General features: G+C 56.6%; 6 protein-coding genes across 6 annotated transcripts; 3 read left to right on the forward strand and 3 right to left on the reverse strand.

Annotated features, from left to right (window-relative positions):
* Positions 1 to 33: 33 nt before the first annotated feature.
* Positions 34 to 2,049, reverse strand: G647_00299 (uncharacterized protein; the record flags this gene model as incomplete). The annotated part of the gene is made up of 1 exon (XM_008723702.1): positions 34 to 2,049. One exon carries the CDS (start codon positions 2,047 to 2,049, stop codon positions 34 to 36), a length of 2,016 nt encoding a protein of 671 aa, XP_008721924.1.
* Positions 2,050 to 2,680: 631 nt separating this feature from the next.
* G647_00300 (uncharacterized protein) lies at positions 2,681 to 5,280 on the forward strand (the record flags this gene model as incomplete). Its single annotated transcript, XM_008723703.1, has 2 exons — positions 2,681 to 4,646; positions 4,793 to 5,280. The coding sequence occupies 2 exons, from the start codon at positions 2,681 to 2,683 to the stop codon at positions 5,278 to 5,280; spliced, it is 2,454 nt and encodes an 817-aa protein (XP_008721925.1).
* A 245-nt stretch (positions 5,281 to 5,525) lies between these two features.
* On the reverse strand, positions 5,526 to 7,041 carry G647_00301 (uncharacterized protein; the record flags this gene model as incomplete). Its single annotated transcript, XM_008723704.1, has 2 exons — positions 5,526 to 6,771; positions 6,839 to 7,041. 2 exons carry the CDS (start codon positions 7,039 to 7,041, stop codon positions 5,526 to 5,528), a joined length of 1,449 nt encoding a protein of 482 aa, XP_008721926.1.
* A 299-nt stretch (positions 7,042 to 7,340) lies between these two features.
* Positions 7,341 to 8,384, reverse strand: G647_00302 (uncharacterized protein; the record flags this gene model as incomplete). Its single annotated transcript, XM_008723705.1, has 1 exon — positions 7,341 to 8,384. One exon carries the CDS (start codon positions 8,382 to 8,384, stop codon positions 7,341 to 7,343), a length of 1,044 nt encoding a protein of 347 aa, XP_008721927.1.
* Positions 8,385 to 9,972: 1,588 nt separating this feature from the next.
* Positions 9,973 to 11,380, forward strand: G647_00303 (protein btn1; the record flags this gene model as incomplete). Its single annotated transcript, XM_008723706.1, has 2 exons — positions 9,973 to 10,087; positions 10,176 to 11,380. 2 exons carry the CDS (start codon positions 9,973 to 9,975, stop codon positions 11,378 to 11,380), a joined length of 1,320 nt encoding a protein of 439 aa, XP_008721928.1.
* Positions 11,381 to 13,061: 1,681 nt separating this feature from the next.
* Positions 13,062 to 15,716, forward strand: G647_00304 (uncharacterized protein; the record flags this gene model as incomplete). The annotated part of the gene is made up of 1 exon (XM_008723707.1): positions 13,062 to 15,716. One exon carries the CDS (start codon positions 13,062 to 13,064, stop codon positions 15,714 to 15,716), a length of 2,655 nt encoding a protein of 884 aa, XP_008721929.1.
* Between the last annotated feature and the right edge of the window lie 500 nt (positions 15,717 to 16,216).

Genomic DNA, 16,216 nt, shown 5'->3' on the forward strand with positions numbered 1-16,216 from the left:
CGGACAAATATTCTATTCTGTGCCAAAATCCTGTCACAACCTGGCCCTAATCTCCGGCTTCTGTACACTCTCCTCGTCCAATTCCACTAATAACGTCCCTTCAGCAACGTCGTCGCCTTCCTCGTTTTCCAGCTCGATTGCCCACTTCACGACACCCGCCCTGGGACTTCTGACTTCCAATTCCATCTTCATCTGTTTGACAAATGCGATCACCTCATTCTCGCTGACTTCGTCCCCTTCCTCGACCAGGACCTCGACCAGCTTTCCGCTCATTGGTAATATGATATGTGCTTTGTTGCCGGGGTCGCCCCTTCTGTGAGTTGATGCCGTGGCGTCTGCCGAGGCTGTCGTGCTGTTGAGAGTCATCTTGTAGCTCTGTGGCTGTTGGCCGGGGATTGTGTACGAGACATCGGCGATGAGGGCCTCTGGGAATTCGTTGCGAGTGACCCGTTCGATGGCGAGGTGGTGCGCTGGCGGCTTCGCTGTTGCGGGCGACGTGTTCCTGGGATCCTCCAGCACCACAGACCACGCGTCACCTTTCCTGAAAGGCGTGGCCGATGGAGCACCGGCCGATGCGTGGCTGTTGCCCAGTGACAGTGTCGGTATGGAGGAGTCAAGTCTCTCGGTTGTGCTGGCCAGTTGTTCGCCCGACTGGACGAGACGCTCCAGGTTCGTCTCCAGCCACCGTGTGTCGGCTTCGCCTGATGCAAAGGTGTCGTCTGCTAGGATGGCCTTGAGGAGGTTCAAATTCGTCTTGACTCCCGCGACCTTGGTCTCTTCGAGGGCTCGTCGTGCTTTGACGATACAGTCACCGAATGTCGAGGAGGTGACGATGATTTTCGCCATCATGTTGTCAAAGTCAGATCCCACCACGCCTCCACGCGAGAGATGGCTGTCAACCCTGACTCCGTTCCCCGTGGGGAACTGCACGTCTGTGACCTTCCCGATGCTCAGGGAGAAGCCTGAGAGGGGGTCTTCGGCACAGAGTCTCAGCTGGATCGAGGCCGAGTGTGGTGCCTCGTCCGCGTTTCCAGACGGGATGTTTTCTGGGCCCTGGATCCCCTGGGCCAGCATCAGCTGTTCCTTGACCAGGTCAACTCCTGTAATGCATTCGGTGATGGTGTGTTCCACCTGCAGTCTCGGATTGATCTCCAAGAAGAAGAACTTGGCTTGCTGGACGTTAACCAAGTACTCCCAGGTCCCGAGGCCCAAGTATTTCAGCTGCGTGGCCATCCTCACGGCGGATTCGATGACCTGCGCGACGACAGTCCGGCCGTGCACAGGCGCAGGGGCGACTTCGACGATCTTCTGAAACCGCCGCTGGACGCTGCAGTCTCGTTCCCAGAGGTGCTTGACTCGGCCTCTTCCGTCGCCGATGATCTGGATCTCAATGTGCTTGTATCCATCCACGGCGGCCTGCTCTGCAAAGACCAGCCGACTGGGTGATTCACCCACGCACCTCTGGACGGCGTTCTCGAGCGCGTCTTCGCTCCGGACCAGGCGGATCCCGCGGCCTCCACCGCCGTCGACAGCCTTGATCATCAGAGGATAGCCTGCTTGTTCGGCGAACCTCCTGACGTCGTGCACACTGCCGGTCGGCCGGTCCATGGCTCGGAGGACAGGCACGTCACACTCGGCCGCGAGGGTCTTGGCCATCAGCTTGTCGCCGGTGCGTTGCAGCACCTCCCACCCCGGTCCCACCACCATACAGCCCGCCTCTGTCCACATCCGTCTCGAAAACTCGGCACTCTCGCTGAGAAAGCCGTACCCAGGATGCACGGCGTCGACGTGGTTTTGCTTCACCACCCCGATCAGGTAGTCGATGTTCATGTATGATGCCGCACTGGGCGCCTTGATGGCATGGTGTGGTCGCCCTAGGGAGACATGTGTGCTGTCATTGTCCGTGTAGAGCGCGAACGTCGTTGGCCGATTGGGCAGTTCGTGGCACGACTGCAGTATCCGGATTGCTATCTCGCCACGGTTGGCGATCAGTATGCGGGTGATGGGCCGCTGGGGTGGTGGTTGTGGTGGTGGTTGTGGTGGTGGCATTGTGTCCTGCCCAGGGGAGCGTAGCGTAGCAGTTACAGTATCTAATTTCCCTACGCCTTTGTCCGAGGCGACTTCTATGGAGCCAGCTCTGCCGTGCGAGGTCTCTCTATCTATACCAGGCGGAAACAAAGCGAAAGAGAGAAACTGTAGATCTACCCTGTCTACCTCGATGACATGACACAGGGACGAGCGAGCCGAACGTACTGTACGACGTATTTCCCCGGCTAACGTCGAGACGGTGGGCACCACTCCAACCACCTCCCACCCCCCTGAGCCGAGGCTGTTCTCCGGATTCCGTAGAATGTGGAGGGAACCGAACCGAGGATTAGCCCTCGTGCCATGTCAGGGCCCTTCAACCTCCCCGACTCTGCTCCAGAGGATTGTGGTTTCCTGGTGTAGGATTGACGTGCGAGGGGTATCCAGAGTACGCCGTCAGGATCCCGAGGAAGAGGTCGACAACGTCAAACGAGACGAGCGGAGAGGGGACTGATTGATTGATTTGGTCCCTGCTTCGCCTGCCCTGTGAGGATCAATCAGCTCGGGCGGATGACCACTCTTGATTCCGTATGGGTATAGACGTCGACAATACATGAGCAATCTCAAAGACAAACTCCTCAGCTTCTGGAACAGCATGACTTCGAAAAAGCGCGATGCCTCGTCATGGGGTGTCGGGGTCGACGATTCTGAAGGGCCGGCATCGACATCCACCATCAGCGATCCGGTTTCCTCGCAGCACACGAGCGCGCCGCCTCAACCTCGACCGAGTCCTCACAAGTCGTTCATAGGGCCCTCTCCTGGCTCCGGAGGCGCCGGTCGTGATGACCCCGTCTACTCACAGGCACCTATCGGAGGGGACTATCAAGGAGGCCAGCCCAAGAGCCGAGTCAATGACCCAGTGTATGGTCAGCCTGTCGAGGCAGAGGCCAAGCCTCGTCAAACAGCAACTCAGCAGGGTAATGGAAAAGGACAGGTAGATGCGGCGAACGACCCGGTTTATTCGCAGCCTCAAGCGTCGAAGGCTACGGTCAATGATCCCGTGTACGCACAACCGCAACCCGCACCGGCTGCCTCGGGCTCAGCAGATCCAGGCCCAGGACAAGGGAAGATCTCAGCGGCCGACGACCCTGTCTACTCACAATCCGCCAGCGGCAGCGGCGGTCCACAGACAAAGACCGTCGCCGATCCCGTGTACGGACAACAGGTGCCACCTCCATCCACGCCTGGTCAGCGCACTCCCGGTCTAGGGAAAGGCAACATCCCCCCAGCAGACGACCCGGTATATTCGCAATCGACGTCCAGCGCCTCGAGCCGGCTCTCGCAGCTGACCTCGCAAATCTCTCCACCGCAAAGCGAAAGCAGTGGGCCACAGTCCCAACCCAACACCAAACGGGCGCGCAAGCCCCAGAAGAAGAAGAAGAGCTCCGACCCGTCGTCGTCGCTGCCGGACGACTACAGCGACATCCTCGGCCACCTATCGACGCTCCGCGGCATCGCGCAGACGCCGGACCTCACGTCACGAGGCTACCAGCGGCAAAAGACCAGCGGCAAGCTGTGGTCGCGCGAACGCATCGCGCAGCTCCTCGACCCGGACACGTGGCGCGAGTTCGGGTCCGTGACGGGCACGGTCGAGTGGGAAAAGGACGCGACCAACCCGCAAACCGAGCACGTGCGGGCCTTCACGCCCAGCAACAACCCGCAGGGGTTCGGGCGGGTGACGGACCCGGTCACGGGGCAGACGCGCGCCATCTACCTGACGAGCGACGACTTCAGCATCCGTAGCGGTCACGCGGACGGGTCGGTGGCGATCAAGACGCTGTACGGCGAGAAGCTGGCCCTCCGACTCAAGGTGCCCGTGGTCAAGCTGGTCGACGGCTCCTCCGGCGGCGGCAGCGTCAGCACCATCATGACCAACGCCTACAGCTACATCCCGCACGTGACCACCCTCCGGCCCGTCGTGCAGCAGCTCAACATGGGCATCCCGAACATAGGCGCGGTGCTGGGCCCCGCGATCGGCCTGGGCGCCGCGCGCGTCGTGAGCACCCACTTCAGCGTCATGGCCGGCGACATTGGGAGCTTGTTCAACGCCGGGCCCAAGGTCGTCGAGGGCGCCACGTTCGAGGAAGGCCTGTCCTTCGCCGACCTCGGCGGGCCGGACGTGCACTGCCGCAACGGCACCATCGACAACCTGGCGCCCAACGAGGCCGGGTGTTTCCGCCAGATCCGCACCGTGCTGGGTTATCTGCCGAACTGTGGCCAGTTCGAGCCGCCGCCCTGTGTGCTGCCCTGCGCGGATCCCGTCGACCGCGAGGACCTCGCGCTGCGGTCCATCGTCCCGCGCAAGAAGTCCAGGATGTACAATCCGTACACGATCATCGAGTCCGTCGTCGACCGGGGCTCGTGGTTCGAGATCGGCGCCCTCTGGGGACGCACCGGCATCACGGGTCTCGCGAGGCTGGGCGGTCGGCCCGTCGGCATCCTGAGCCTCAACTGCGAGGTCAACAGCGGCGCCTTGGACGCCATGGGGAGCCAGAAGTTGATGAAGATGTTGAAGTTCTGCGACGTGTTCAATCTGCCCGTCGTGCAGTTTGTCGATGTTCGTAAGTCACCACCTCACCCATCATCTCCGATTCTTAGTCTCTCGATAACTGCTCCTGTTGCTATGTTCTTATTCTATCTGCTATCTACTATCTCTCTCTCTCTCTTACCAGCTGTATAACTGCATGCCCGTACTGACTCGATCTAGCCGGCTATGCTATTGGCACCGTCGCCGAACGCACGGCCACCATGAAATGGGGCGTCGAACTAGGCAAGGCGTACTACAGCACCACGACTCCCATCTTCAGCGTCATCACCCGGCGCGTGTACGGCGTGGCCGGCGGGATTATGCTCGATAGCCGCGAGCCGTGGATGCGCATCGCTTGGCCGTCGGGCAACTGGGGCTCGTTGCCTCTGGATGGGGGCATCGAAGTCGGGCATCGCCATGAGCTGAAGCAGATCGGGGAGAAGGAAGGGCCCGAGGCCGTCAAGAGACGGTACAAAGAGTTGGAAGACGAGTATATCCGGTTGATGAACCCCGTGAGGACCGCCACAGTCTTCAATGTCGAGGAGATTGTCGACCCAAAGGACACGCGGAGCATTTGCTGCCGCTGGGTGAAGCACATGTACGGCCTGCCGATGAAGGAGAGGTTGGCGGATCGGGCGAGTGGGAAGATCCATGCTGTCTTTACCTGACGTTGGAGAGGCGCGATACCAGTGATGAAAACGATCCTGTTTCCCGTTTTCACATATCCACAAGAGCAAGTCCTGTGTTGAGCTTGACACATAAGTGACGGCCCTTGTGTACGGCGTTGCTGCGCCTTCGGTTGCCGTGCCTTTCGTCCTTCTCTGCGAATCCCTTGGGCTGTTGGTCTGCAATGCTGCGGCGGCGGCGGCGTGTCTCGCTAAGCTAGGCGGCCACCCAAACCGTCCGCAGACGATTACTCCTTCTGCTCTTCCTTCTCCCTTTCCGTTTGGAGCTCCTCAAACCCAGTCGGAGCTTCCTTGATTTCCTTAGTACTCGCAATACCTTGCAGCGTCAGATACACGTCCGTGCCCCAGCCATACATACTCTGCACAGCAATGCCTCCGCCGAAATACTCGGCGTAGGCTCTCGAGAGGGGTAATCCGTATCCCAACCCTGCGATGGAGGACTGATCTGCTCCGGTACTCGAGAGGACGCCTAGGCCCGAGTCATCTTCGCTGCCAAGACTGCCGTCGGTGGCCGCGGCGGCCTCTTCATTGTTGAAGGTGGTGAAACTATAGGACCAAATGTTGGGAAGAGCTTCGGGCGGGATGCCTCCTCCACGGTCACGTATCCGCAATGTTATACACGGGACGGCCGAATGGAGTGGCCCCATGGGATCATCGGCGTCGGAGCAATACTCCTCCAACCCCTCCTGTGAGAAGTCGTACGAGTTCTCCTTGCTCACCGACATTTTCTTGAGAGATTCGAGCTTCGTGATGGCCACGTCGGGCGCGGACGCGATCGTGATTTCGATCGCTTCCTTCTCGTTGCCGCTCTCGATCGTCGCGCGGAATGCATTCTTCAAGAGCTCTGTGATGATGTACTCGAGGTGCATGGGAATGTGCGCAAATTCTGCGGCCTGGTCTCCCTGCATCACTAGCGACGGGCGCACCCCATACTTGTATTCGCACACCTCGGCTACAAACCCTTCACAACGGCGCACAATGTCTGCAGGTTTGACGGCAAGGTCGATGACTCCGACGTGGGTGGGGTCAGGTTTCTCCTTGATTGCATCGGCCGTTGACGCCATGTGCAAGGCCAGGTGCTGTTCAGCCAGCAGTCTGGTGCCGATCCGGGCACGCAGATGCTGGTCCAGGAACCGGGTGACTTCGGCGGGCTCGATGTATTTTCGACATTGCAAGAACCCCTGTGCGAGGATGGGAATGGTGTTAGAATGCGTCCGGACGAGATCCGCCATGGCATCTGTGAATTTCCTCTCATCTTCAATCGTCTCGATTGGCTTCTTGTAGAATGGCTCGAGCGTAGAGAGCGAGTGCAGATAGTTGTTGTATATCTTGGACACATTCGGGTTCGAGACCACGATGAAGGGAAGATTCCGGAGGGCCTGAATACGATGTGCGAGACGGGCGGGCAGGAGCGACAAGGTGAAGTTGGCGGACGAGAGGAGCGCAGCGTCTCGAAGCGGCGGTTTGCCATGTCTGATCAGTGTCAGTCACAGTGTTGGGCACACGGTAAAGCACACGGCACGGCTTTCATGGTACGTACTTGACCAGGTCTGCGAGGGTCAGTGGGCGGCGAGGCTTCGCTGCTAGCCGGTGTATCTCCTCGTCTGATACCGTGGCGTTGGTGGGAGGATGGGACCACTCGTTGTCCGGAGGAAATGGTTGCTCGGTCCCCTCTGTCGACGCCCATCTTCGCTGAAGAAAGGACCGGCGGACAACCCGCTGTCGCAGGGCGGTTTTCAACATGACGCACGTCTCATCGAGCCAGGCTGCGTCGCTGGGGACAACAACAGCTTGAGAGGAGGTTTACTGACAACACACGACACGACAGCATTATCTTATCGACGATCTACTCGTATCGACGCCAGCTTGTCGGTATGACGCATTTGTCTCCATTCTCCGCATTTCGAGAGGAGAAATGGACGTAGCAGAACAGCCTCACAGCCAAGGGCAAACCATTCCTCTTTGGCGTAGTCACCCAGTACTGGGTAGTTTTGTTCATTATCATTATGACATCTCTACTGTGTACTTGTACTGGGGCATGCTCACCCACTGCCGCTGGCAGCAACACCAGCATAACCCGAGAATTCTGCCTTCTCTTCCATGATCAACGGAATCTCGTCCTCCACGAGTGACTCCATCAACCGTTTCTCTTTGGGCTCCCATCCCAGCTGCCGCAGTCTGTTCGCTCTACTCCGCGAATTGGACCCGACCACCCAAGCTGTATATTTCCCGAACAGGTCATCGTAATCACTCTCCGGAATTGTCTTGGGTTCGTGGGATTTTATCCTGCCGGCGTCGTAGAGGACTTTGCCGATCACAGCGACAGCGTCCTTCCAAGCGAATTCATACCCGTTTTCGCAAAAGAAGTAGGGGTTTTCGAGGACTTTGGAAGCGTCAGTGCTCTCGAGCCAGTGAAGGAGGGTTAGATAGCCGCGAGCCAGATCCTTGACGTGAATCTCTGACCACAGTGATTCACCCTTTCCCACATGGCCGGCATACCCATGCTTGATCGCGAAGCGTGCTAGGGTCGGCAGTTGGATCGACAGCCGTTTATATTCGTGGTTCGCGCCATATATCAAGGGAGGGATCATGATGACCATCTTTGCTTGCGTGCCGAGTTTCTGGCGCGCGCGGACGATCGCTAGGTCGATCAGGCGATGGGAGGCAGAGTCCGGCAAGGCGTCAATATCCTCTGGCTTGTCGTCGTGAAAGACCTTGTCACTTTTATAGTTCCCCTTCGCGTCATCGCTGAGGAGAGAAGTGCCGCTTGTGTGGACGAATATCGTGGATTTGCCTTGGCTCGCACGTTCCTCGACCCCGGCAATAACAGCCTCTACAGAAGGCAGGTGGTCCGCCGTGGCGGTATGGATGACAATATCGCTTGCGACAGTCTGCTTGACAAGAGTATCTCTGTCGTCAAGATTGCCGAGGACGGTTTTGGCGCCCGAACGCTGAAGCTCGGCTGCATAGGATTCGCGCCTCGTAAGGGTTGTGACTGTGTATCCTTCGGCAAGGAGCAGGTCAAGCACCTCGCGACCAATGAATCCGGGTCCGATGAGAAAAACGTCTTTTCCCGGCGCTGCCATGGTGATGAGAGGTGATTTTGGATGATGCGACTGTGGTTATGGAGAATCTGTGATAGCAACAAGAGTTATGTCCCTACGCATACTGGGTATTCACGAGCCCTCTCCTGACAGGCAAACTTATATATCTTGCGTCATTGACTGAACATCTGGACTCCAACCTCTCTCAAACTGTGCGGCCCCTCAGTGGGGTTGATATGGACGGGTTGATTTCCTGCTGGGTGCATGATCTTCGCAGTTTCTGTTTTCCATGACAGCGCCCACAGGCCGAGAGTCGATCTCGGACCGCCAAATCCGGGTGAAAATGCCAGATGGTTAGAAATGCGACGCGCTATGGTGGAAAAGCTTAGAAGACGGTGAAAATCTTCAGTCGACTTTCATGTGGGTAATTTGCTGCAATTGGATGGATTGAAAGTCTCATTACCAATCTGGGTGGCATTGACATTGTACTGTGTACCTGAGGTGGTTGATCAGGCCGTTAATAGTGACTTTACACAGCAAAATACACCACATTTTCTACTGCATTGGCGAGGCTTCCTTGTTCGTGGGTATGCTTTTGTGTGTTGGTAGGGACCTGAGAACGCTGCTCTTGACAGACAGCCTCTCGGGGTCTACCAAATGATTCGCATCTCGGGGCATTTTGGACGTCGACCTATACTTTCAGCTCTCGTCAACAACGGCTTCCAGCGCAGCCACTTTCTGTGCCGTGCAACTTCGGGCACCCTGGAGAGTAGAGAGGGGATTCTCCTCTGCTAGCTTTGCTGGCGGCAGATGGCATGAATTTGCCACCGACCATTTGCTGCCGGATGGTTGGCGACTGCGCGGCTGGCATGGGTTCAACTAACAGAAGCAATGGGTAGATGGGAGATTCAGCATGTTGAGCTTGAAGTCCGCTACGATGTCCAGCTACTTAACCCGTCTTAACTCCTACGTTCCCCTGCCATTCCAACCCCGTACCCAGCGCTGGCGATATCGAGGGGTGAACCATGTAGCCGTGGCAGGAATCCGTTCGATCGCTCACAGGACTTGCTTTGTTACCAGCACTCAGGCCAGAAAGTCATGGCGTCCGGTTGATGGTGACATTTCAGGGGAGGACGGTTTCTCGGCAGCAGCCCTCTTTACTACATCGTCTTTGACCGCACTACTTTGAGAACAGGAACGGGAGCCGTTGGATCTGAAAGACATATCTCGGGATGCCTAATGTTGAGCAAGTGAAAGTACATTCTCGTAGAATCAGATAGAGTGACCGCTCCGATGCCTCGTACAGACAAGTTGCCTTGTTGCGTATCCGACCATCGACACGTTGCTTGTTGTGGCGAAATGATCGATGTAGATTCGGAGCATCGTAACAGGCTAGTTTCTCGTACAAGAGAGACTCGAAGGAGATGTGAAGGGTTCGAGAGAGAGTTTGGTGGCGCCCGTGCGTCGGCGCCTCACACGTGATCCTAACTTCAACCGACGTTCATCGCCATTTCACAGTCCACTATTCTTATCTTCCACCACAACAAGACACAAGATTCGGATCGTTTCCCAAGCTGCCCCGGAAACTGAAAGTTATGCCAAGGTAGCCCCTGCGGAAGCTGCCACCAAGATGGCACTGCCTCTTCCTGGCTCCCCCTCGTCGTCATGGGCCTTGTTCGCTGAACGTCTAAAGCACACCTTCAGTGGTGCCTCTCCACGGGTCTGCATTGCTTTCTGGCTCTTTGGTAAGTGGCATCTAGATCTGTTAGTAACAAAGTTACGAGTGTGCTCTATACCTCCAGGCTCCTGGATATCAATGCTGACTGTGCGCAGGGTTGATCAATAACGTCCTCTATGTGATCATTCTCTCCGCTGCGCTCGACCTTGTCGGCCCTGATGTGCCTAAAGGAGTCGTACTCCTCGCCGACGTCATTCCCTCTTTCGGGGTCAAGCTATGCGCACCCTACTTCATCCATGTCGTCCCCTACTCGGTGCGAATTTTGGTCTTCGTGGCCTTGAGTGCCACGGGAATGCTCCTGATTGCGCTCACGCCTGGCTACACGGATGGTGGAACAATCACAATGAAGCTGGCTGGAGTAATTTTGGCGTCGTTGAGCAGTGGTGGAGGTGAATTGAGCTTTCTGGGTCTGGTTCACTATTATGGTCCATTCAGTCTCGCGGCATGGGGGAGTGGCACAGGTGGAGCAGGATTGATAGGAGCTGGCGCATATGCGTTAGCTACCACGACGCTTGGCTTCAGTGTCAACACCACCTTGCTGGCTTCTGCCTGCTTGCCAGCGGTGATGCTGTTGTCTTTCTTTCTGGTTCTTCCTTTGGAGCCCCTTCGGTCGCACGCTAGGACCCACGACGGTTATGATTCTCTCGTCAGAGATGATGACAATGAGCAAAGGGAGGGGCTGCTTTCCTCCCCAGGTAGCCCGAAACCGGCCTTTGCTGGAAAGCCTCAGACGTCTGGCTTGTCATTGTTTAGACGCAACTTGGCTCGAGCTAGGGGATTGTTCCTCCCATACATGCTCCCTTTGCTCCTGGTCTACATCGCCGAGTACACCATCAACCAGGGCGTCTCGCCAACTCTTCTCTTTCCCCTTACGCAAAGCCCGTTCAAGCATTTCCGGGCTTTCTATCCGACCTATAATGCAATCTACCAAGCGGGCGTCTTCATTTCAAGGTCGTCGACGCCATTCCTGCGCATTCCCAATCTATACCTGCCGTCGTTCTTGCAGGTGGTCAACCTGATTGTGCTGACGCTCCATGCGCTATTCAACTTCATTCCGAGTGTATACATCGTCTTTGCCATCATCTTTTGGGAAGGGTTGCTGGGTGGTCTGGTCTATGTAAACACTTTTGCAGAGATCAGCGACAAGGTTCCAAGGGAAGACCGAGAGTTTTCGCTATCTGCGACCACCGTCAGTGACTCTGGCGGGATTTGTATCGCAGGCTTTCTCGGCATGGCGTTCGAGGTCTGGTTGTGCAATTGGCAAGTTCGCCATGGGAGGGACTATTGCAAGAAATTGTGACACCAGTCAGCCGCATTAAACTCCCCTGAGACCGAAACTACTGGCGGAACGGCTTGAAGGATGATTATTTGATGGAGCTATGAAAGCGGTGCCATGATAGGTATCCTTGCCAGGGAGGAAGAACGACCCGGAACAGGGTCTATCGTCATCATGATAATCATCGTACCGATCTAGATGCACCAGGACGAATTCGAGTAAACATGCAAGTGCTGCAAGGCGTGAGATGCTGGGTCGCGACGGATTTTCCCCTCGCCACCAATGGGGGTTTGGGGATATATTTACTCCGGGGTTTGTCTGCGTGGCGTGTCCAGCACGTCCCCGGCGAACCCTTATTTTGTCAGCGTGCAGATGATGGGAGTGGCAGAAGCCAGCAAGTGGCAGCAAACCAAACCACAGCAGCGGCACTGAACGGAAGTGGATGCAGTCGCCGTCGCGAAAAGACCATCTAGCATGCGTGCACCTCGACGGGGAGCTCATTGTGTCGAGCAGCCGTTCGCAAAAACGATGATTTCAGAAAGCTTCCCAAAGAAACTTCCCATGTCACAAGCTCACAACACGAAGGCCTTGATCCTTGCACACCGACCTCGGCCCCCAAGTAAAGCCATGTCAGGGCCCAGAACCGTTCGGAAAAGAAACGTCATTGGCAAGCTGCAGCTCTCCTGTGGCGGGCAGGCGCCCGTTTAAGCAGTGTTTAGCCCTGGAAGCTTTTAGCTAACGAGCAGAAGCATCCACACCGGGCTCCCCTGGACGCCAAAGCGATCATTGTGCCTCTGCGCCCTGCGGTGGAGAAAACTTCGACCTGCAGCGGAGCTCGGATCCCTGTTCGGTGGATGGGCCGGTCGTTCAGAGGTGCATTCTTCACTGGTTGGCGGGTGGTGATGACAGGCGTCACCTTGGGCTTGTCCGAGCACGCTTCGTCCTCGCTGTCCTCGGGCAGTCACAGCTCCTTTTGCTGCTGTTCCTGCTTGGCTGGTGCCCCGGAAAGCTGTCGCGCTGCCCTGGTTCCACAGCCTGGCGTTCCACAGTTGGCGATCCACCGCAAGCCAAAATCGCTGGCGACACGGCATCCACATCACATTTCGCATGATCCATCCTCACCCTCGATCCTCGTTTTCATCTTTCGTCCCCGTCGACGTCCACGATGCACGATATCTCTCCGGATTTTTCCCTTTTGGTATTCACGACATAACGATTCCACGTTGCTCTCGTGCTTGTATAGTTCTCTCGGGCGAGACTCCTTTGCATCATTGACCTCTGATCTCTTCTCCAACTCGGGTCGCGGCAGTATCCACCTCGACTTCGCTGCAGCCTCCACACCCTGCTGCTCCCTGTTGATCATCGCCCAGCGCCTGAAGGTCGTCGGCTGCTCGCTGGCGCACGTCGCAGACAACGAGGTCTTCAGACCATCATGGCGATGCCCGGCCATTCGCCTCCGTTCAACGGGCCCTCAAGCCCTCCGCGTGCATTCACTGGTACGTGTTCACTCTCCTGACGCAGTTGGGCAATAATTCGGGTCGCACACTTGTGGTTGATCATGCGCCAACTCATTACTTCATGCTTCACCACTCACATCACACTTCACTCTCGGCGCACCATATACTTGGACCACTGTATCTGACACATCTTCTTAGGGTATCCCGAGCATCAACAACCGCCGCTGATGTTTGGTCCTCCTCGCACCATGCTGCCGCCGTCTCCACAGCATTTTCCTCCTCCCCGGTTTTCTCAGCCTCCAGTGCAACAGAACTCTGGTGCAACCGTTGCGACCAACGGGCCGGCGGCCCCTCATAAGCGACCAGGAAGTAGCATGTCAATATCCTCCATGCTCGGCGCTGAACCAGAAAGACCTCTGCACGATCCGTTCCACATCCACGGTCAACCTGCGAGACCGCAGTCTGGGCCGTTTTCACATCACGGACCGTCAATGTCACTTGGCGCGGTCATGTCGCCGCCTCATTACTCGGGCAAGACGAACACAACTGAATATTCGTACAAACCGAGGTCAAAGACTCCTGACAGGGCTGCGGGCCAGTCACTGGGGGTGAGAGCCCAACGTTCGAGTTCAGGGAGCATGACTCAACGCCCTGGCCCTTTCTACGAACCGACCCCACGATCACAGCCGACCCAGCCGAATACTTTCCATGAATCCAAATACACCCCTCCGTTTGGTCCCGTAACAGGACACAGAGACGAGTTCGAGGATCGAGCTCGACGCACGAGTATCGGTGGCATTTTGCAGAGACCCGAGAGTCAGCCTCAACCAGCCCACATGTCACCGTCGTTTCCTACGTCTCACCCACTCAGTCGACCCGAGAGCATACCTCCCTCCCTGGCGCCAGTTGATCGGCCGGCCCAGCAGATAATGCACGGACAGGACCCCCCTCGCTCGAATGGCGGCACGAGTCACTATGACACGCGCCCGCCTGGCTTTTCGACCCTGTCGCGAGTTCCACCGTCTGCGCCTCCACCAATGTCGGCTCCTCAGGACCGCCCTCTTACTCAATCTCTTTCTCCAGAACTGAGAAGACCTCATCTGAATGGTGGTGAGGGTCGACTGGCAGGAATACTGAATCAACAAGGTGATCCCCTTTTCGGGTCCCAAAACATGATGCGGCAAGACTCGATTCAATCACAAAGCGACCGATCTGTCCTTGGGGATCGTCTCCGTAACAACCGAGCTTACTCGCCGTTTGCAGGCTCCGTCGCTTCGGGGCCCTTGGACGACCCAGTGCGCAAAGGTAGCGAAGAATTGTCGCAACACAGGACCATCCTTGGCTTGGCGAACGAATCCAAACGGGGGAGATATTCGCCCGTCCCGCAGGCTGTCCAAGGAGCGCAAGCCCAGACTCCAGCACCCGATGCAGGCATCAAATCCGAGCACGGTCGGGTGTTCGCTGGTATCGGCAGTGGATTGGGATCTGCTTCAGCCGGTCCTACTCCAACACCTCAGCCTCTCTCCGCTAGCCCTTTTAAGCGCGATGAAGGTGGTGCTCGCTTGAGCGAGGAGAACCTGTTGAAGATGTCCCGAAGTACGTCCGGCATCAGCAAGCGGAATCGCAAGGCGATGGAAGACAACAACCGAGCTGAAAGTGACGCAGGCGACGCTAAGAAAGGCCCTGGTCGAGGCAAAAGAAGCAAGTACGCACACTCGTACAAGCTCGACCTGGACGATACCGCTCCGGGACAAAGGAAGAACGTTGCATTTCCACTGTCTAATTTCGGTCGTCGCGCGGCCACCCCTACATCCAATCCGTCACAATCACTCCAGAATTCTCATTCCCAGCTACCGGCGTCTGCGGCAGCACGGCAGCTCAACAAGTCCAAGAAGACGATCAAGATATCCACTGTCGTAACACAGGCCGCACGCAATCGACGTCGTCATCTTGGGATTTTCAAGTATGACCCTGTGGTGTCACAGCCGAACAGCATTCTACCCCATCAGGAGAAGTTTGATGTTTCGATCCGGCCAAATCTTCTGCCTTCTTTTTCAGATCCAGAGCAGATCAACTGTACTTATACGGTCAAAGTGTCCCGGATGTGGTTACGGGAACGAGAGAGACATCTCATAGGTCGCGAGCAATACCTTTGGGGTTCTGGGATCTATACGGACGATTCCGATCCCCTGGCAGCGGCCATGCATTCGGGTTTCATCGAGTCCGCGCGTCCCAACGACGCCGTTCTGGAGCGGTTGATCGAGGAACAGAATCCCAAAATCGAAGGGCTGGCAGCGCCGGTCAAGCCGGCAGCTGTGTCGGAGGGTAAAGATCTGCATATCACGTTGGTCGTGCTACCACAGCTGGAAAGCTATACGGACAGTGTGCGCTACGGGATCAAGAGTCGAAGCTGGCCTGAGCGTGAAAAAGAGGGTGCGACTCCAGCTCCTCATGACGGCGTTAGTTTCATGGTGCTGAAGACGGAGTTTTTGGACGACGGGATCATGAATCGACGTGTTGGCAGAACGGGCAAGGAAAAGCGCAAGCGGCTGCGGGAAGAATTAGCGGACCGCAAGCGTTCATTCGAGATTCGGGACAAAATGGTTGAGATTCAAGCCAGAAACAGAGAGAAGAAGTGGAAAGAGCAACGACAACAGAAATCAGCCCAAACTACCGGCGCCAGAGCCTCCTTGAAGCCCGACGAAGAAGGGCTGAAAAGCTACGCTGGCTTTTCTCGTTTGGTCAAACCGTCGGACGAGAGGGAAAACCACGTGCCCAGCAACAACACAGGCGATCGAAGCAGTGCCACGCTGGAGGGAGTTGGGCACAACCCTGAGGAATGGTTCAAGCAACTCAACGACTCGGCAACGCCGGCAGAGCTCGCCGCCACCGCCAGTGCTTAGCGCGCTTGTCGGCAGTCTGCTCTGCTTCTAGATGCAAGATATGCGTGCAGTCAATGTTTCCGTGAGTGGAATCGACAGCTGGAGAGGGCGTGGATGGAAAGCAGCACGAAGAGGACCCCCATGGATATGCGCAGACACGACAGATTGAGAGGTGGTTTGGGATATGTTGACATCTGGTTAGGAGGCATCATTTGGCATGCCGAGATACCATTATTACATGGCAATTAGTAGCGACAGGCGCTGGAAGTTAGCGAACATGATACTCCGATCACTCTGACGCTATCGAATCTATCCCTGCTTGCTCTGTCAATGATTGGACGGAATTACGCGGAGAAGATGGACGGATGCATGTGCTGTGGGCGGCGAATCGTTCACGTCCAAATGGTTCTGATCTGAATATTCATTCCAATGCTCATCGTCTGCTCGTCCTGGTTTCCTCGGTTTTCATTTCTTTGGTCGTTTTCCTCTCCTGTTCGTATCGCGCACCCTCCTTCTCTCCC

Source organism: Cladophialophora carrionii (genome assembly GCF_000365165.1).
Source record: "Cladophialophora carrionii CBS 160.54 unplaced genomic scaffold supercont1.1, whole genome shotgun sequence".
NCBI lineage: Eukaryota > Fungi > Ascomycota > Eurotiomycetes > Chaetothyriales > Herpotrichiellaceae > Cladophialophora > Cladophialophora carrionii.